Below are 19,507 nucleotides of genomic sequence, written 5' to 3'. Positions count from 1 at the left end.
CTGGAGTTCAGCTCGCTCCTGTTGCCTCTTGCCGGTACATGGACCCAGCTGCTCGTCCTGAGCACAGAACAGCCGCGATGACCCAAGGTCACCGGACTGAACACGTACGGGCTCGGTGCTGAGAAGCTGTTCAGAAGCTGCTGATGTCGGCTGAGAGCGGCAGGCGGGCCCGGTGTGTCCCCGCCGCCGCCCGGCACCACGCAGGGCGAGGGCCGGGGCTGTGCTCCGCTCTGGCGCCCTCCATTGCGCCAGGGGGCGCTGTCGGCGCTGGCCCCTGTGGGAGTCGCTCTGTCCGCGCTCTGTCGCGGGGCGGGCACAGCGGGTCCCTCCCGGCGGCCGTCGGGGCGCGCGTGCGCTCGGTGTGGCGGGGCGGGCACGCGGCGGGGCCATGGCGGACTATCTGATCAGCGGCGGCACCGGCTACGTGCCCGACGACGGGCTAACGGCGCAGCAGCTCTTCAGCTGCGGCGATGGGCTCACCTACAAGTGAGTGCGGCCGGCACGGGGGTGGGATCGGGACTTGGGGCGCGGGGCCGCTGCGGTCGCTGACGCGTCTCCCCTCGTTACCCCGCAGCGATTTCCTCATCCTCCCGGGGTACATCGACTTCACGGCGGACCAGGTGGTGAGTGGCCGGGGCGGGGGAGCGGGCCGGGGGCCGGGCCGGGGGTTGCGCCGGTGCCGCCGCTCACCCGCCGCCGCCGCCTGCCTCCCCGCCAGGACCTGACCTCGGCGCTGACCAAGAGAATCACCCTGAAGACCCCGCTGGTCTCCTCGCCCATGGACACAGTCACCGAGGCCAGCATGGCCATCGCCATGGCGGTGAGTGCGGCCCCGCGGGCGGGTCCTCTGTGCCGCCCTCACGGGGCTGGCGGGGCAGGAAACGTTGCCTGAGGCACCCGCGTGGCTGCCCTGGGGTCCCCGCAGCCCCTCGGGGCGAGCCCGGGCCCGGGAGCTCCATCGGTGCCGGTCCCACTGCTGCACCCGGCTAGTGCAGCGCCGGGCAGTGTCTGCAGTGACTCACAGCCGCCTTTGTGTCCCCAGCTGACCGGAGGAATTGGGTTCATCCACCACAACTGCACCCCGGAGTTCCAGGCCAACGAAGTGCGGAAGGTGAAGGTGAGTGGCTGGAACAGGAGCACCAAATCGTGCTGGCACAGGGTCCTCTGTGGAGGTGGGCAGCGGTCTGGCCTCGCTGAATGAGCTGTGTGAAGAGATTGCTGACGTGTGCCCGGTCTTGGTGTTTCAGAACTGTAGTGCTGCCAGGGTTTGCAGGCACAGCCCTCTTGTTGTGTGCCAGGCACTGTGTATGGTGAGCCTGGGATTTGAGTCCTCCTGGTGCGGGAATATTCTCCATCATTTCAGGAGGGAGGTTAGCCTGGAGACGCTTGGATTTTAACATTACTTGGGTGAGCCTTGTTGCTGGTTTGAGAGTCGTCCTGTTGGTGAGCATGTGGCTAGGCTGCGTGGTTGCAGACCCGTGTGAGTGGCTGCAGTAGTCTGCAGGCACGTGGCTCGCTCCTGTCTGGCCTGGCAGTGCCACTCAGCCTGGCTGCTGGATCTGCTTCCTTTCAGAAATACGAGCAAGGATTCATCACAGACCCCGTGGTGCTGAGCCCCAATGACCGAGTGCGAGATGTGTTTGAAGCAAAAGCTCGTCATGGATTTTGTGGGATTCCTATCACGGACAATGGGAAGATGGGGGGCAAGCTGGTTGGGATCATCTCGTCCAGAGATATTGATTTCCTGAAAGAGTCAGAGCATGACCTGCCCCTCGGTGAGGTGAGAAGTGCTCACACCTTATGGATGTGAACACTATGTTAGGAAGCAGTGTGGCTTGTGATAAGGACAAGGGTGAGTGTGTGGCTTTGAGGATGTTCTGCCACTGGGAGGGAGCAGCTCCAGCTTAGCTCTGCAGATCTGTCTGTGAGTGTATTTCCAGGGGAGAGTGTCTTGCTCATTTGCACTCTCTGAGCGACTCCTGCAATACAGACCATGCAGCTTATGTGAGTCATGGTGGTTATCTGTCAGTGCTGTGGAAACTCTCCCCTGCTTCACTAATTAATTGCTGGTGTTTGTGGCTGCTGATGTAGTCCCACATGCTGGCACTGGCCAGCTTTGTAGCAGCTGTGCTCTGCCCAACAAACCCTCCAAGTACTGAGATTCCTTTTCTGGGCTGCCCATCCCTGTATGACTCATGTAGGTTACTTGCTCTTACAAATAACCCCCCGAACTTGCAGTTTGGCCTTCACAATGCTTTGCTGTCAGCCTCCCCTCATGCAGGAGAACGTTCTGTGATTCCAGTTACACAAGCTGTGTAACTGGAGATCTGTGGTGTTGTCAGGTTACACCACTAGTGCCTCTTGGCCATACTTTGCTCTTGGCTCACAAATATTTTTAGCTCTTGCTGACCAAACCTGGTGTCACATGCTGATCCCTATTTGGTTTGAAATCAGCTACAAATACATGATACAAGATCCTTAAACCAGAAGTAGGTTATAAAAGTGCTCATGGCCCATTCAAAGGAGCCAGATAAGAATCTTCCCTAATACTTTCTGAGTGAGTAATTAAGCACTGCAGAGGAGGAAACTTTCTGCTGTCTGTGTCTGGTGCTTGTCCCTGTCACCAGGCAGGGCCAGGGGAACAAGTGGTTTCCTCAATCTTCTCTTCACCTGCAGTCCAGCAGTCCTTTTACTGAGCCATTTGTCGCCATCCACTTAAACAAACAGGTCTACTGTAGCATGGGAAGCACATGAACCCCACAGGCTTAGGAAGTGTCACCAGCCCTTGTTCTTGTAAGTGACTTTAACCTACCAGACATCTGCTGGGAACTCAATACAGCAGAAAAGAGGCAGTCCAGGAAGTTTTTAGAGTATGTGGAGGGTAACTTTTTGTCACAGCTGGTGAGTGGGCCCACCAGGGGAGGGACTGTGTTAGACCTGTTATTTGAAAATAGAGATGGGCTGGTGGGAGATGTGGTGGTTGGAGGTTGCTTGGGGCATAGGGATCATGAAATTACAGAGTTCTTGATATTTGGTAAAATTAGGAGGGTCAGATCTCCCAGGAAGTATTTAAGGGGCTTGCTAGAACATGTAGGAAAAAAATTATAGAGGCCAAAGTTCAGTTCAAATTTAATTTGACAACTTTTGTAAAGGATAAAAAAAAATGTTTTTACAAATATATTCACGGCAAAAGGAAAGGTAAGACCAGCCTTTGTTTTCTATTGGATGAAGGAGGGAACTTAGTAACTGCAGATGAGGAGAGGGTGGAAGTGCTTAACACCTTCCTTGCCTTAATCTTTAGTGGGAAGACAGCTTGTCCTCTGGACAGCTGTCCTCATGGGCTGGTAGATGGTGTCAGGGAGCAGAGGTCCCTCTGTTATCCAGGAGGAGGCAGTCAGAGGACTGCTGAGCTGCTTGGATGTTCATAAATCTATGGGACCAGATGGGATCCACCCCAGGGTGATGAGGGAGCTGGCAGATGAGCTTGCAAAACCACTTTCCATCATATACCAGCAGTCCTGGCTCACTGGTGAGGTTCCAGATAACTGGAAGCTGGCCAATGTGACCCCCATTCACGAAAAGGGTGGGAAGGAGGATCCTGGTAATTATAGGCCAGTTAGCCTGAACTCAGTACCTGGTAAGGTAATGGAACAGTTTATACTGAGCGTCATCACACAGCACTTACAGGATGGCCAGGGTATCAGACCCAGCCAGCGTGGGTTTAGGAGGAGTAGGTCATGTTTGACCAACCTGATCTCCTTTGATGACGAAGTGACCTGCCTGATGGATGCAGGAAAGGCTGTGGATGTTGTTTACTTGGACTTCAGCAAGGCCTTTGACACCGTGAGCCACAGCATTCCCTGGAAAAGCTGGCAGCCCATGGCTTGGACAGGAGCACTCTTTGCTGGGTTAAGAACTGACTGGGTGGCTGGGCCCAGAGAGTGATGGTGAACAGTGCTGCATCCATTTGGCAGCCAGTCACCAGTGGTGTCCCTCAGGGGTCTGTGCCAGTCCTGTTCAGTATTTTTATTGATGACATGGATGAGGGTATTGAGTCTTTTATCAGTAAATTTGCAGACGACACTAAGCTGGGAGCATGTGTTGATCTGTTGGAAGGTAGGAGGGCTCTGCAGAGAGAATTGGAATGGTTGGATGGATGGACAGAGTCCAATAAAATAAAAGTTTAAGAAGTCCAACTGTGAAGTCCTGCATTTTGGCCACAAAACCCCCCTGCAACATTACAGACTTGGGATGGTTGGCTGGACAGTGCCCAGGCAGAAAGGGACCTGGTGGACAGCTGGCTGAACATGAGCCAGCAGTGTGCCCTGATGGCCAAGAAGGCCAGTGGTTCCTGGCCTGTATCAGGAATGGTGTGGCCAGCAGGAGCAGGAGGGTCATTCTTCCCCTGTACTCAGCACTGGTGAGGCCACACTTTTGAGTGCTGTGTCCAGTTCTGGACCCCTCAGTTTAGGAAGGATATTGAGACACTTGTGCACATCCAGAGGAGGCAACGAGGCTGGTGAGGGGCTTGGAACACAAGCCCTGTGAGGAACGGCTGAGGGAGTCGGGGTTGTTTAGCCTGGAGAAAAAGAGACTCAGGGGTGATCTTACCACTCTACAGCTCCCTGAAAGGTGGCTGTAGTCAGGTGAGGGTTGGTCTCTTTCTCCAGGCAGCAGCTGACAGAATGAAAGGATGCAGTCTCAAGCTGCGCCAAGGGAAATATAGGTTGGATGTCAGGAAAAAGTTTTTTATGGAAAGAGTAACTGAGTACTGGAGTGGTCTGCTTGGGGAGGTGGTGGAGTCACTGTCTCTGGATGTGTTTAAAAAAACATTTGATGTGGCACTCGGTGCCATGGTTTAATTGAGGTGTTAGGGTATGGGCTGGACTTGATGATCATGGAGGTCTCTTCCAACGCAGTGATTCTTTGATATGTCTGTGATGCCTCAAGCTTCCCTTGAGATGTGGGTTCTGTCACATACAGCATTTTGGGATAGATGCAGGCCTCTTTCTGATATAAATACCTGTTTTTATGGTATAAATAACTAAAATGTTCCTTCTTTGCAACTGATCTACCTTCCTGAAGGGTTAGAGAATGTTCCCTTTTAGCTTTGACCAGCCTTCTCAAATAACCTTTCATGGGGACTTGATGATCACAGAATGGTGTGGTTGAAAAGGGACTTGGAAATCTCTTCTCAAGCTACCTGCTCGAGGCACATTGAGCTGGAGGAGATTTTGTGGGGCTGTGTCTAAATCTCCAAGGATGGAGATTTCATTATCTCTCTGGGCTGCTCTCCCAGTGGGAGACTACTGTTGTGGTGAAAGCCACCATACCAGGTCAGATGTTTACCTGTTCCCCACTGCCCTTGGCTTTCCACTGTGTTTTGGTGCTTGTATGTTAGAGTGAGTGTGCGTGAGCATATTTGGATTGATGCAACTCCTTTGCCCCACTGACCTGACCAGCAATAGCAGTGGGTTATTCTGGGCAGAGCCCTTCCAGAGCACTGGAGATGCTGCCTGAAAATGAGACTGGGGGCACCATTTCTGCCAGAACAGCATGACACTCTGAAGGTGTCTCCAGCCCTTATTTGCGTGTGCTCCATTGAAAGGGAGAGCTGTCCCAAATAAGGGTCATCTGAGAGTTTTCCCTTGTTTCCAGGTGCTTTCACTTGTCTTCCTGAGGTCTTCTGCCATCTCCTGTTTTCAGTGCACCCAATGGGCTTGGGGCCTGATGCCAGTGCCTGCATGGAGACAGCACACTGGAGGCTTTGCCTGTGTGTTTCTGGAGGCGTGTTGCTGTGCTGTGGGCTCTTGTGGAGCACTCCCGCATGGCCACTGTTTCACGTGGGCGGGGGGGTTTGGTATTTTCAGATCAGTGTGAAGGAGTTTTTGTGACTTTTTATCTTCTCCCACCTACTAGATTATGACAAAGCGGGAGGATCTTGTTGTGGCCCCAGCTGGCGTAATGTTGAAAGAAGCAAATGAAATTCTGCAAAGGAGTAAAAAAGGTACCTGTGACCGTCTGTGGTACAAAGAGAGCTGTGGAAGCGCTGGGGCAGCAGTGGGTGAACGTGGGCACACAGTCCCTGCGGGGGTGAAACATCAGAGATGACAGTGAAAAGAGTGCCCGCAGCCCTCTGCCAGGGTACAGAGTTCACATGCATTCATCTCAAATGTGTTTGGAGTCAAGGGATTCTTGGCAGCCCAGCATTTGGCTGTCTAGCCACGTCTTTGGTTTTCTGTCTAGCCTTCACATTTCAGCACTCAGTTCAGCTCTCTTACGGTTAAGTAGTTTGACTATTAATAGAGTGTTGTGTGTCTAATTATTAAAAAGTGCACACGTTTTCTATGGTTGATGTAAAAATACTGATTCCTTCTCCAGTCCTGCAAACTCCTTTCTCTGTTTCTTGAGCCAGTGCTGTTGGCATCCATGGCCAAACAAGATTTGGTAACACTCCTCTGAGTTTCCATCTTGTAGCAGTTTCTGCCTGCCCACTGCTCCTGGTCTGCTGCACTGCTCTGAGCTAATGTCTGTCTCCTGCCGAAATGCGCAGTAATGTTCTTTCTCTGTTTCCAGGCAAGCTGCCAATTGTTAATGAAGATGACGAGCTGGTGGCTATCATTGCCCGCACTGATCTCAAGAAGAACAGGGACTACCCTCTGGCTTCTAAGGACTCCAAGAAGCAGCTGCTCTGTGGTGCTGCTATCGGCACTCATGAGGATGACAAATACCGGCTGGACTTGCTGGTGCAGGCTGGCGTGGACGCTGTTGTGCTGGTGAGCACCCACAGGGGACCCATGGGCATTGTGTCAGCCTGGGACACTGGGGAGTGAGTCCCTGGGCTGGACGAACATCTCTGACAGTGTAGCAGCAGCATGGCACTCACTGTCTTTGTCATAGGCCTTTCTGTGTTAGAAGATGGTGGTTTGTTGGCTTCTCAGTCTTGTTCGGGTTAGAATCCTCAGTTTGGAGGGATTCTTCTTGCCTGGAGACTTATGTGACCTGGAGGGAGTGAGTAGGGTGCATTGAAGCCCTGAAGGCTGAGAAGAGAAACATTGTCAGTTAATACAGAATCTTCTACAAATACTGTTTGGACGCTGACGTTCCTGACTAGTTTTGAGTATTTGGCTTTTTATAGTTTCCCTTTGTCCCTTTGGTGTTTGTTACTGTGTGACTCTCTTACTGATGTTCAGGAGTGGTCAGTGAGCCCAGAGCTACTCTGCTGATCTCCCTTTCCGGCCTGTAAACTTTCAGGCACAGTTGTTACTGCCTGTATTTGCACATGGTTTTCTTATTGATTATGATCCTGTGAGTCTGCTGTGCTCTAGGGCATGGCTGAGCGGTGGGAAATGTTTAACAGACGTGATTTGACTGGGTCACAGAGATTGGCAGGGACTAAGTGCTCAGTGCTCGACATCTGGTATTTGAGCTGCTCTGCTGCACAGTGGGGAGGTGCATCCTCCCACCAGTCCTCCTGGGTTTCTCAAGGAACGTTCTCCGTTTCACCTGTAGTTTGAGACAGGGCTGACAGTGTCCTGCTGTTAGAGCCAGATGGTTCTTATCCACAGCCAGATGTTCTGCTTGTTGCCTTCTATAGAAGCTACAGGATTAAACATGAAGGATATTACTGAAGTCTTTACAATAAGCTGCCTTGTAAAGGGAAGGTATATTCCTGTCTTGGCAGCAGCTTCTCCCAGGGTTCTGTGCCCAATTTGGGGAGTCATTTTCCCCATTACCCAGCTTAGCAGAGACCCCAGCAAGCAGAGTGAAGATCTGAAGCTTCATTTGTAATCTGCAGAAATTCTGGTTGAAACTGATTTTCTTTCTGTTGCAGGATTCCTCTCAGGGGAATTCCATCTTCCAAATCAATATGATAAAATACATTAAGGAGAAATATCCCAACCTACAAGTTATTGGAGGAAACGGTAAGCGTGTGTTGAAGATTCTTCTTGTCTTTAAATGATATTTGTTTCTTAGACATAGAGGGAGCTGCAGGGATGTGAATGAAACGGTCATTTTGGTAAATTTCTGTGTACTTAATGGAGCAAGACCGCTGTAGACACAGGGCAGTACCGTATTGCTGCAAATACTTGGGAGCCTTTTTTCTGCGGCACAGTGCGTTGTAATCCTCTGCCACATTACACATTAGCTTATTTTACACAACAATTTAAAATTTTGCGTAATAATGAACATTGCTTGATGTAACAATCTAATGGCAGTTTTCCCTGCCTCTTGACAGCAGAGTCCAGTGGTCTTTGTCTTTACTTGATGCTACTGTTAGCCTGTGCTCTCCCCTCCCTACCTCGTGTGGCCCAGAGAGTGCTTGGACCATGTCATGACTTCTGCTGCCTCAGCCTTTTGGTGGAAGTGTGTTGCAGAATAATCTAAAGGGGCAGTGTCACCTTAGCCACTGGGATAGCTGGGGCAGAAGCTCCTCCCAGAGCTGTGGCTGTGGCAGAGACTGTTGCCCTGGGCAGGGGGTGTTGGCAGCCGTGGGGGAACCTCCAGGGCAGAGAAGTCTTGTTTGCAAATGTGTTTGTTTTCAAACCGATTTCTGCTCCCCACAGTGGTGACTGCAGCTCAGGCCAAGAACCTCATTGACGCGGGGGTTGATGCCCTGAGGGTCGGGATGGGCAGTGGCTCCATCTGCATCACGCAGGAAGGTGAGAGAGATCAGCCGCCTCCTAAATAGGCTGATGACACGTTTAGTAGAAATTCCCTGCTGAAAAGCAGCATAGCTGGGATGGAATTCTCCCATTGTGAGGGCAGTGTCCAACAACAAGACATCTTTCACCCCCTTTGTCCAGGAATTCCAACCTTTGGGGTAGCAGCAGCAGCAAAGGCATCTCCCAGTCCTGACCGAGACTGAGTAGAGCTGGTGTGGCAGATGGTGGCTTTGCCTGAGGGGAGCTGTTGGCTCGGTGTGGGATGGGGCTGGTGGGTAGCTGTGCAGGGAAAGGGGCTTACTGGATCCCCAGTGCTGATGGGTGAAGTGCACTGGACTGTCCGTGCGCCCTTTCCCTCTGGCAGCAGTGTGCGTGATGCTTGAGTATTGATCTGGGCCCAATGCCTTTGTAATTTCCAGGCCAAAATGGGATTTCTTGCTTTTGTCTCTGCAGTTAGACGGAGCTTGCGTGGGGCAAGAGCTTGCCTTAGCTAAAAGGCAAGAGGGGCATCTCCCGGGGCCTGAAGAAAATCTGTCTTGAGGACAAACTCAGTCCTTGTGTGTTGAACCTCAAGTGGGGTGTAGAGAGGTGGTGCAGCAAGGCGCTGCAGTCCACAAGCACAGCCCCTCACTGCTGTAGTCCTTGGTCTGTGCCACAGAGGCACAGGAGGCAGCAAGTGAGCAGCTGCTGGCTGTAGGAGCTGCATTAGCTCTGCCCTTTCCAGCATGGAGCCTGTGAGCAGCCCTGGACCTGTGCTGTGTTCCCGCTTTGCCTGGCTGCAGGGGGCTCCCAGTCAGGGCAGTCTGTCTCAAGTCTTTCTAAGGAAGGAGTAGTATCCTTGGGGTGACACTTCCATAGCCAGAGCAGAGCCAGGACATGTCCTGCCCAGCCTCCGAGGCAGAGGCATGCTCTGATCTGCAGAGTGGTGAATGTCCCAGGGGTTCCTCCAGCTGCCCGGGAGATGGGGTTGGGTGCTGGTTTTGGCAAAGGTGCAGAGCAGAGGTAGAATGTGGCACTTCACAGGAGATGTAGTTGCAGAACTCTTGCTGCAGCTCCCCTGATTTTTGGCCCTGTTAAAGGCAAGAACTCTGGCTTTCTGGGGTTTGGGGTCACCTCTCTGGGTGGCTGCTGGGGTAGGGCGAGCATGCGCTGTGCACAGCCGGGCCTGGCTGCCTTGGATCTGGCCTCTGGCTTGGCTTGGGATAGGAAGGGTCTGCAAAGTCAGCTCTGTCCCACACCGTATGCTCTGCCCAGTAGCAGGTCACTTCTGGGGTCCTTTGTTCTGCTGCTGTTCTTCTGTCTCTAAAATGTGTGTGTTTGTTTTTGTTTAGCTGCTCCAAAGATCCCTCCAGACCTAAAGTCCCACAGCCCCAAATGCCCTTCTACTGTCACGGGCACCTATAGTAAGTCACTTGCCCTGTTCCCAACCCTAATTATGTGTCTTGAAGCAGGACCCTGATTTGGCTGCACATGGCCCTACTGCTTGTTTGAGAATAATTTAGCTGTAGATGCACTTGGGGTTTTGTGGCTTTGGATACTGGTTTTGAATCTGAAATGAAATCTGAGAAGCCCTTCTGATTTCGTAAAGCAAAATCTGAACTGTCCAAGCTGAGGGAACTCAGGTCTGTCCTCTCTCCACTCCAAAATCCAGTTAGGAGCCTGACTGCACCTTCTTGATCCCTAGCCAGGCATGCTGCTGCTGATCCAGTACTGGGACACGATCCCTGAGCAGTTCTCGATCGTGCTCAAAATACTGCCCTAGTTGGGAAGTTGTGCACTGGCCAAGCTTCCCGTGGAGTTGGCTCCCCTGAGTTACAGAGGGACTTCACTGCACACGGCCACCTTGGCAGCTGTGTTACATCTTTTCCCCACCAAACCCTGTGGAGAGAAGAGGCTTTTGCCTGCCCACCACAGGATGCAGTGTTGTCTGCTCTGATGCTCTGATCAAGCAGCCTCTGCAAGGCAAGCCTTAGGCTTTGTCCTTTCTCCTAGTTGTGACACACCTCAAAGGGAGAGGTTTACTCTTGCAGATCCAGGAAGGTTTTCTCTAGCAGCTGATTTTGTAGGGCCACCCTTTGCCAATACACTAAAAGGGACAAACCCTCACCCTGACCGTGTGATGTGTGTGTGTGTGCTCAGAACCCTGCTTGGGAAGCCTGCGCTCCGGGGCTGTGGCACTGGGCACTGGGACAGTCGGAGAGGCACGATGTTCCCAGGGGCCCTGAGCCAAGCTGTGCCTGAAAAGGGCTGGTCTCTGTCATTGCGCTTGAGAGGTTTCTGCAGGCCCTGCACTGTCTATGGCACAATCCCATAGACCCTGGACTCAAAACCCTGCAGAAATGGGTGTTTCTCTCCACAGAGCTCTTCCACAGCAGCGTTTTGCAGCTACACTGTGGCCTTCAGCAGTGCAGAACTGTACAAAACCATTTCTTTAAGGGCATTGATGATAAAGCTGGCAGCCTCTCCCTGGCTGACTGAGCCTGAACTGAATGCTGGGATCTGATTAAATTTAGTTCCTTCACAATCTTAGCCTGGAGTCTGGCTGCCCTCCCTCAGCAGCTGCTGCTGAGTGCTGGGAGTAGAGAAACTGTAGCCTCCTGGCCCCGGCAGGCCCCTGCCAGGGATGTGCTGCCAGCACTGCTGCCATGCAGGCTGAACTACACCTGGAGTTCACACTCCAAAGTACTAATACTGTATGGCCTTAATCTTACACAGTTTATGGGACTAACCGTGACTGGAGAAAAGGCTTCTAGTTGATGGTGGGGAAGGGATGTCTCCCTGAGAGAAGCTTATCTCAGTGTTCTTGCATGCCTGTGGCTGACAAACATGTTACAAGACATGCCTTGTGCTGGTTTTCCTCACATGATGGGAAGGTTCTTAACTGCTACCAACTGAGACAAACAAGTAAATCCAAAGCTAATAACTCTCTCCTCATGGGGCAGCTAAACTTGATGGAATCCTTGCTACATTGCAGGGCAGGAACATAAATTACTACTAAACCATTCTGCCTGTTTCCCTTTCCACTGCTGCATGTGTGTTTGTGTGTGTATTGCAGACCTGTATGTATAGATATATTTATATCTATACCATATACAGGCATATGAGCTCTCTCCAAGCCAACTGCCTTTCCATTCAAGAGGCACATCATACAGATGCTGGGTACATGGACAAGGGGTCTGGCAGCTCCAGGAGAGAGCCAGCAGTGGGACATGGCTACATGCCAGGGATGCTTTGGAGAGGGGCTTTTGGAGTTTGCTTTATTTCTTTCCCAAGCTTCCCACATGTCTGCCGTGCACCAGGATTGAGCCACGAATCTCATCTGATCCCAGGCATCCGATCAAAGACCCCAGTCCCAAGTTACTCACAGCTTTTTGGAGCCAAGGGCTGTGAGGACGTCTCAGCAGGCATCTCCCGGGCATCTGCTTCTCTTGCAAATTCAGCCTAGGGAAGGAGCATCCAGGGATTTGTGCGTTCTGAGTGCTAGAGCATGTGTGTGCTAGAAGCCTGAAGGAGCCTGCTGGGACGGGGCTGTGCTGCTGCGTGGAGCTGACCCTGTGTGTGCTCTGTCCCGCAGTGCTGGCGTGCGGCCGTCCCCAGGCCACGGCGGTGTACAAGGTGTCTGAGTACGCCAGGAGGTTCGGCGTGCCCGTCATCGCCGATGGAGGCATCCAGACAGTTGGGCACATCGCCAAGGCCCTGGCACTTGGGGCCTCCACAGGTGAGCAGCATTGTAGGGAATCTCCTAGGAGGTGTCCATATGGCATCACACTGGGCGTAAGGGCGTTTACCTGCAGGTGGCTGGGGGCATAGGGACTGCAGGCAGTGCTGTGTCCAGGAACCCTGAGGGATTTTGCAGCTACTGCCACTGCTGCTGATGTGCTGTTCCTGATGATATCTTGTGCCAGTGATGATGGGCTCTCTCTTGGCTGCCACCACGGAGGCCCCAGGCGAGTACTTCTTCTCGGATGGCATCAGGCTGAAGAAATACCGCGGCATGGGCTCCCTAGATGCCATGGACAAGAACTTGGGAAGCCAGAACCGGTATTTCAGGTCAGAGATGGTGCTTTGGGGCAGCAGATCAAGCTTTTGGGGCTTCTCTGCTTCACAAATACCCTTGATTTGTGCTTTCATGCAGTGAGACAGACAAAATTAAAGTGGCCCAGGGAGTCTCCGGTGCAGTGCAAGACAAGGGCTCTATCCATAAATTCATTCCATACCTAATTGCTGGGATCCAGCATTCCTGCCAGGATATTGGTGCCAAGAGCTTGACCCAAGTCCGGTGAGTGCTTCCCCGTGCCTGTAGGTCATGGTGCTGGTTTCTGGAGTCCCTGTGCAGCTGTACTCAAGCTGTGGTGTGTTCTGGATAGTTAATAGCTCTTCCCTCATCTCCTGTGGGCGCTGCATCATGGATCTGCCAGCCCCAGGGACACAGGAGTGTGGTCTCTTGTAGCATACTCAGCTGGGTGGGCTCAAAATGTTGGGGTTACGTTATCCAGCCTGGTTCTTAGGAGCACAGCAAAAACTATTCTGGCTACAGCTGGAGGAACCAGTGACCCTCATCCCAGATGTTCCAGCTGAGCATGTGCCAGAGCACTGTCTTCCCTGGACTGTGCCTGGCTTGTGACAGGTGTCCTCCCCCCTCAGAGCCATGATGTACTCGGGAGAGCTGAAATTTGAGAAGAGGACAACATCTGCCCAGGTTGAAGGAGGGGTGCACGGCCTCCACTCGTAAGTGCTTCTGGCAGGATCCTTGTCACCTTGGGGGGGTGTTGGGAGTCAGAACAGCCACCTTGTTCCTCAGCTGCCATGCCCTTGGCTTGGTGTGTCATTCATTGGCTTGCCCTGGCTCTGCACAGCGGGGCCAAGCCCTGGCCTGTCAGGGTGCTGAGGCTGCTCCCCTCCCTGGGCTGGCAGGATCCATTCCACACTGCACCTTTGTCCCTGCCCTGAGTGAGGTGGGTGAGTAAAGGGGCTTCCTGGTGCTGCTTCCCTCGCAGGTATGAGAAGCGCCTCTTTTGAAGGAGATCTGTCTGTGTCTGTCCTTGTGCCACCCAGCCCTGTGCCGCTCCACGTGGGAGCTGCTCGTGCTGCAGAAGTGCCATTATTCTGGGCTGCCTGGAGCTCCTGCTGTCCCTTGGCTGCTTTCTGACCACCCGCGGGGCCTACCTTCCACCCAGGACCTGTGAACCTGGGCTGGAGCCTTGCACATGTTGGCCATGTTTTACAATAAAAAAATGAAAAGATGTGCAGTTGGTGTCAGCCCGGAGCCCCTCTTCCTTTTTTACCTTCTTTGCTCTACGTCCTTGGCTCTGTCCCTTGTCTCCCACACTGTCAGAGGCAGCTGATAACCGCAGAAGGGACTGTGTGCATGTGAAGGGCAAAAGGGAGGGGAGAGCCCTGAGACAGGGCTGAGTGTGTAACACAGTGTGGCTTCTTTAAAGAATCTTTCCTGAGGGCAGAAAACGAGGGCTGGGCTGCTGGGCAAGAAAGCAAACCCTTTTACAGGCCATTATGTCCTGCTGGGAGCTGCCAAACCCAGCTGTGGTAGCAGCCAGGATGCTGCAGGCCCCCATTCCTGGTCCAGCTGCTGCATTCCCCTAAACATCTCGTTGCCACACCTCCAGCGTTGGGCTGTTCACTGTGGATTACCTGCCCAGAATCCAACAGAGCAATTGTTTGCTGGAAGGTGAGCAATGTTCTGGGAGGGGTACAGATTTATAAAGGAGCTGGCCTGCATTTCTGCAGTCCTGAGCACTGCAAACTTCCATGGCTTGGCAGGTTTACCTGTGGGTGCAATGCCAGGAGCCAAGAAGTATTTTACACCTGTATCAGTTGTACATGTTCCACATGTCACTCCTGCTGAAGTGTGTGTTTTCCATCAGTGGTTTGGGGATGTCAGATTTGATTTATACACTAAAACCAGAGCCTTGACTACAATACCACGGTGTTGGTGTCACATGCTCATTAAGACACTTGCTAAGCAAAACCACCCTAACCTTGCAGTTGCATCCCCTGCCTTTGCCTGCCAACGTGGCAGAGTTCAGGGCATGAGGCTTCCAGAATATACGTGTACTCTCTTCCCCAGGGGTGACATCCCCAACCATGAACCAACCAGTGGGGGGACAAAACAGACCCTTTCCATGTCCCCTGCTGGAGCTGAGCCTTCAGCGAGAGGGGGTGCAACACCCTTGGGCCAACACTGCCCAAGGGACATTGGTCCTGGGGTGATACAAAGCCCCATAGGAGAGCCCAAGCCAGGTCAGCATCCGCTGGGACACAGTAGTTGCTGGTGCTGGCTGTGCTCAGGAAGCTGCTGGCACATGGCATCCCACCACCACACATGCTGCCCAATGCCCAAGGTGAGCACATGCCCCATCAATTTGTTGCAGCCTCAATGCACTGTACATTAACTACCACACAATTTCTTGTATTTCCCATTTATATACATTCTCCTCGTGGAGCTCCCGATGTGCCCACGAGTGTACAGCTCACCCCACCAGCCTTCACCCTCCCTCAGGTGAGGCTTCTTCTTGCCAAGGTGTGGGGCATGACCTTGGCAGGGCTGTGGGAGCAGTGCTGCCAGCAAAGCCTTGTACTGTGCCCCACAGTCCCCAGCCCAGACTGGGCAAGGAGGTGATGAAACCAGGGACTGCAGGGAAGAGCTAAGCCCATGTATTTCACAGCCCTCCTGCGTGCAGAGACATCACCCAGCCGGCAGCTGCACAGTTCAGCTATGGAGCGTTTCTCAGTTGGAAGCAGTGACCCTTGGGGGCCTCAGGAAGGCAAGGGAAAGAACCATGGGCATGGCAGGCAGTGCCTACATCCCGTAGGTGCCCCGCGGGGGGATGAGCCCAGCAGCCACCAGGCGTCTTTCATTTATTAGGAAGTTGAAGGTTGCACATGCATTCGCCTGTGAATAGAAAAGGGAGTGAGTGATCGGGCCCTCAGAAAGGAGACTCGGCCCCTCCCCACAAGGTACATGACCTCCTCCCTCCCTTTCAATGGGGTGCTGCCTGTGCTCAGCCCTCCTTACCGTGTCCTGCACCTCCACAGCAATCCCGCACTCCTTCATCTGCTTCAGCGTGGCTGGGGGGAGCCGCTCCACCCTGTCCCCTGTGCCCAGCACCAGGATCTCTGCAACCAGGGCACGATATGAGTGGGGAGGGCAGCATCCGAGCTGCCTCGGCCCAGACTTGCCCTTCCTGCAGGGACCAATGGCTCCCGCACAGCCACCCCGACAGGAGCCCGAAAAGGGGAGCAGCCCGCGCCCCTCCTGCCCCTCGTACCTATCTGGGGCTCCAGCAGCCGGAACAACGACAGACTCTCGGGCGAGATGTCTCGGTGGGAACCAACCTGCGGGGACACGGCGGACATTGAGGGGGGCTGCCCCCGGTGCGCGGTGGGGACCGGCAGCCCCCGCTCCGCAGCCGGGCACTCACGTTCCACTGGAGGATGCTGCGGGGCAGGATGGCGCAGGGCCCCACCACCACGTCTCCGCTGATGGTGAAGCCGCGGGTGCTGTAGCCCTCGATGAACATGATGTTGGGGGACTCTGGCTCCAGTACCATCACCCGCGTCCGCTGATACATCTCATCATCCGCCGGCGTGAGCCGGTGACCCCGGCACGGCGCTCTGCGGGGAGAACGAGCAGCTGGGACACATGGGACTCAGGACACCCCCCCCGAAGACCCTGTGGCATCCTACGGGCACCTCCCCTGATCGCAGAGCAGCAGCGGTGTCGACTGCCGGTGCCGGTACCTGCCCGCCGCCCGGCCCACGGCCGGCACGAGCCGCCGCAGCACCGCCACCGCCGCCATGGCCGCGACACCGCCGGAACCGCCGCGCGGCCCCGCCCCCGCAGCTACCGCCCCCCGGCGGCCGGGGCCGGGATAGCGCCACCGGGGAAGCGGGGTCGGACCGGGGCTCCCGGGGAGCCCTGGGGGTCGCCCCGCCCGCGGGTCCTGAGGGGCGGGAGGGCCGCGACACTCACACACCCACTGTGCCCGGGCGCGGGTGCACCCTGACCTGCAGAGCCCAGGTGGGCGCCGGAGCGAAAGCGGCACGGCGGGAGCGGGGTGCGGGGTGTCCCGCTGGAGCCTGTCCGACCCCGCCGCCGCGAGGGGCTGCGGACCGGCCCAGGCTTCTGTGCCGAAGGCTGCGGGGCCGGAGGTGAGAGGGGAGCGGGCGGCTCCCCGGGCGGGAGGGAGCGGGCCCGGGTCTTGGCTGCGCTCCTGGCCCGGCCTCGCCGGTGCCCCGGGGCTGCCCCAGGCTCGGCACGGCGCCCCAGTTCCCTGTGTGCCCCACTGCGGGCGGCTGTTGCCAGTCGGGGCTGAAACCCCCGAGCCGCCGCCGGGACCTCCCGCTGCACCCTCCCCCCTCCTGCCGCGCCCGGTGAGGCCGGCGGCACTGCGGGCTCAGAGGTGCCCTGGGACAGGGGACCCACGTCCCCACCTGTGTCACCCACCCGGGGCCAGCCTTGCCTGACACTGCGGGGGGCACCGGGAAGCTCCCCGACAGTGGCAGCGGAGCATTTCCCGCCACCGTGCCGTGCCAGAGGCATCAGGAACTCCTACAGCCAGCAGCCTTGGCCGGCGCAGGGTCCCAGGGATCCCCAGGCGACACCGCGGGAGCTCCGCATGGGGCCGGTGGGGTTCCCCACGCGGCCTGAATTCCCCCCGTGGCTGTGCCGAGGGCTTCTCGCCGGGGCCGGGAGCTGGCAGCGGCGGGGCCGGACCGAGCCGTGCCGCCTGTGGGCGCAGGTGCCGGTGCAGGTGCCCTCTCTCGGGAACGGCTCGTGTTTCCGGGCCCCGTCGGGGGCTGATGGGCTGGCACCAGTTGCTCCAGCCCCACCGGGGCTTTGTTCGGAGCCGTTTCCTTTTGGCTCGGCCGTGCCGCCCTCCCCTTGGCACCCGGCCCGCGGCGCGGGGGGAGCCGGCAGCACAACCCCGGTCTCTGCCGACACCCCCGATCACAACGGCCCGGCAGTGGCTCCCACGCACTTCCTCCTCCCCGGTCCCTGCCGGTAAGTCGCCCTCTCCCCTCTTGGCCCACCGACTGCCCCAGGGTCGGGGTGGCATGGCCGTGGTGCCCGTGTCCATCCCTCTGCGGCGCCAGCGCGGGCAACGGAATCCCAAAAGCAGCTGTCCCCGCTGTGCCCAGCTGCCCTGGGGTTTCGTTACCCGCGCTCCCGCCACCGCCTCGCCCCACGTGCCCCCCACCCCTGCCCACCACCCTGTGCTGGGCAAGAACCGCGTGTCCCACTCCAACCCCTGCTGGGGCAGCTCCTGGGGCCACACTGGAAGAAGGGTGGTGTCAGGATGGGGGATCACTAGTGCCCAGCCTCGTGGCTCAGCCCCTGCACCGGCTGGAGACTCTTCTGTTTCTTGTGCGCCCAACAGCTAAAAATAGCAGCTGGCTTCCTGGGAGAGCATGGGGAGCATGGCTGCTTGGCCGCAGGGTGGATGTGGTCCCCTGCACCAAGGTGGTGCAGGCTGTGTGATACTGCCAAACTTCCTGCTCATGCCGGCTCTCCCTGGCCCTCGAAGCACTCCAGTGCCTGCAGGGGTGGGCAGGATCCAGCCCCTGGAGAGAGATGGCTTTGGAATGACACGATCACTCCCGCTGAGCAGGCAGCCAGAGAGCCATCGGGGATGTCGTGTCTTTCCAAAGCTCTTTCGGCGTCTCCGAGAGCCCTCCCCAGGCCACTGCGCTGCCAGGGCCCACGTGGGCGGCCTGCGGGGACGCTCTGGGGATGTGGACGAGTCCAGCCTGGACCCACCTTGAGTGGTGACACAAGGTCCAGCAAGTCTCCCCAGCTGGGCAGGGGTCCTGGGCAGCTCCTGCCCTGCGGACAGTCAGCAGTTGGTCTGGTGTGAGCAGCGATTCTCAGATCACCTCTTGGCTGTGGGTGGTGCAGGGAGCACCCCACCATGGCACGGCTGGGGCACATGTTCTCACTCCTGCCCTGGGGCTGCAGATTCTCACTGGCTGTGGGCTGCAGCCCTAGTGCTCCAGACCTGCCTGAGGAGCCCCAAAACGAGTTGTTGCATTTCTGGAAGAGCACATGCAGCAGGATCTGCCCTCGCCCTGCTCCCCCCCCCCTTTTCCCCCATGCACACAAGCCCTGGAGGAACCGGTTTGGGCCCTGCGGGCAGAGCTCCTTCCCCCCCTCCCTTCCTCCACGGGGAGGGCAGGAAGAGCAGAGTAGAGAGGGAGGTCCCTAGCTCGGTGCTGTGGTGGGTTTTGGCACTTCCTGCTCCCTGTCAATCAGGCTTGGTGCCATGAGGCTGGGGGTGTGCTGGGCCCTTGCTCTGTCCTCAGTTCGGCAGCCACTGGCACACTTGTCGGGGAGCTGGCCAGCAGTGTGAGCTCTCTGTCAGATCTGTGCTCCAACCATTGCTGTGGAGCAGCTCAGCTCTGCAGATGTAATCAAGACCACGATGGCGTGATCTAATCGCTTCCACTTCCTTTTTCCTGGGGCTGATAAGCGGGACACTGCTCATGTGCTGGACAGCGAGGAGCCCACTGGGGCAGGCCTGTAGAACATCGCTGGGTGTGCACCCACAGCTGCTCATTGCTTTGCCGTGCAGAACCCATGTTGGGAGCACATGGGTGCTGCTGATGTTCCTCAGCCATGGTATCACAGCCCAGCCAAGCCCTAGGGCTCGTGGTGGACAGACTGGACTGGCCAGCCAGGGTCTGCCAGTGATACCATGCCCACAGCTGGCATCTGCCTCACACACTCCAGCCCATCCAAGCCTCCCTTCCTACCACAGTTCAGGCTGCTGGACCTGTTCCCAGGGCCCCTCGTTGTCCCCAACAGCCCAGAGATCAGTAGGCTG

The 19,507-nt window shown here is 56.0% G+C and overlaps 2 protein-coding genes across 4 annotated transcripts; one reads left to right on the top strand and one right to left on the bottom strand.

Moving 5' to 3' along the window:
- The first annotated feature begins 318 nt into the window (after nucleotides 1–318).
- Nucleotides 319–13,925, top strand: IMPDH2 (inosine monophosphate dehydrogenase 2). 2 transcript variants are annotated; one of them, XM_088171377.1, is made up of 15 exons: nucleotides 320–486; nucleotides 575–623; nucleotides 719–820; nucleotides 1,043–1,117; nucleotides 1,574–1,780; nucleotides 5,920–6,007; nucleotides 6,577–6,776; nucleotides 7,835–7,925; nucleotides 8,568–8,663; nucleotides 9,998–10,069; nucleotides 12,241–12,384; nucleotides 12,572–12,716; nucleotides 12,802–12,945; nucleotides 13,311–13,394; nucleotides 13,664–13,925. In XM_088171377.1, exons 1-15 carry the CDS (start codon nucleotides 389–391, stop codon nucleotides 13,683–13,685), a joined length of 1,617 nt encoding a protein of 538 aa, XP_088027503.1. In that variant the 5' UTR covers nucleotides 320–388; the 3' UTR covers nucleotides 13,686–13,925. The 2 variants fall into 2 exon arrangements, with proteins under 2 accessions (XP_014728187.1, XP_088027503.1); XM_014872701.2 differs by lacking the exon at nucleotides 9,998–10,069 and having other exon boundaries at nucleotides 319–486.
- A 1,152-nt stretch (nucleotides 13,926–15,077) lies between these two features.
- Nucleotides 15,078–16,506, bottom strand: NDUFAF3 (NADH:ubiquinone oxidoreductase complex assembly factor 3). Of its 2 annotated transcripts, none has more exons than XM_088171378.1 (5): nucleotides 16,425–16,506; nucleotides 16,106–16,298; nucleotides 15,953–16,019; nucleotides 15,700–15,800; nucleotides 15,078–15,576 (listed from the first exon to the last, which is right to left on the bottom strand). In XM_088171378.1, the coding sequence occupies exons 1-5, from the start codon at nucleotides 16,481–16,483 to the stop codon at nucleotides 15,484–15,486; spliced, it is 513 nt and encodes a 170-aa protein (XP_088027504.1). In that variant the 5' UTR covers nucleotides 16,484–16,506; the 3' UTR covers nucleotides 15,078–15,483. The 2 variants fall into 2 exon arrangements, with proteins under 2 accessions (XP_088027504.1, XP_014728260.2); XM_014872774.2 differs by having other exon boundaries at nucleotides 16,377–16,501.
- Between the last annotated feature and the right edge of the window lie 3,001 nt (nucleotides 16,507–19,507).

Source organism: Sturnus vulgaris, chromosome 11 (genome assembly GCF_052056855.1).
Source record: "Sturnus vulgaris isolate bStuVul1 chromosome 11, bStuVul1.hap1, whole genome shotgun sequence".
NCBI classification, from domain to species: Eukaryota; Metazoa; Chordata; class Aves; order Passeriformes; family Sturnidae; genus Sturnus; species Sturnus vulgaris.
Note: the sequence above shows the minus strand (reverse complement) of the source record. Positions and strands in the feature narration are given on the sequence as shown.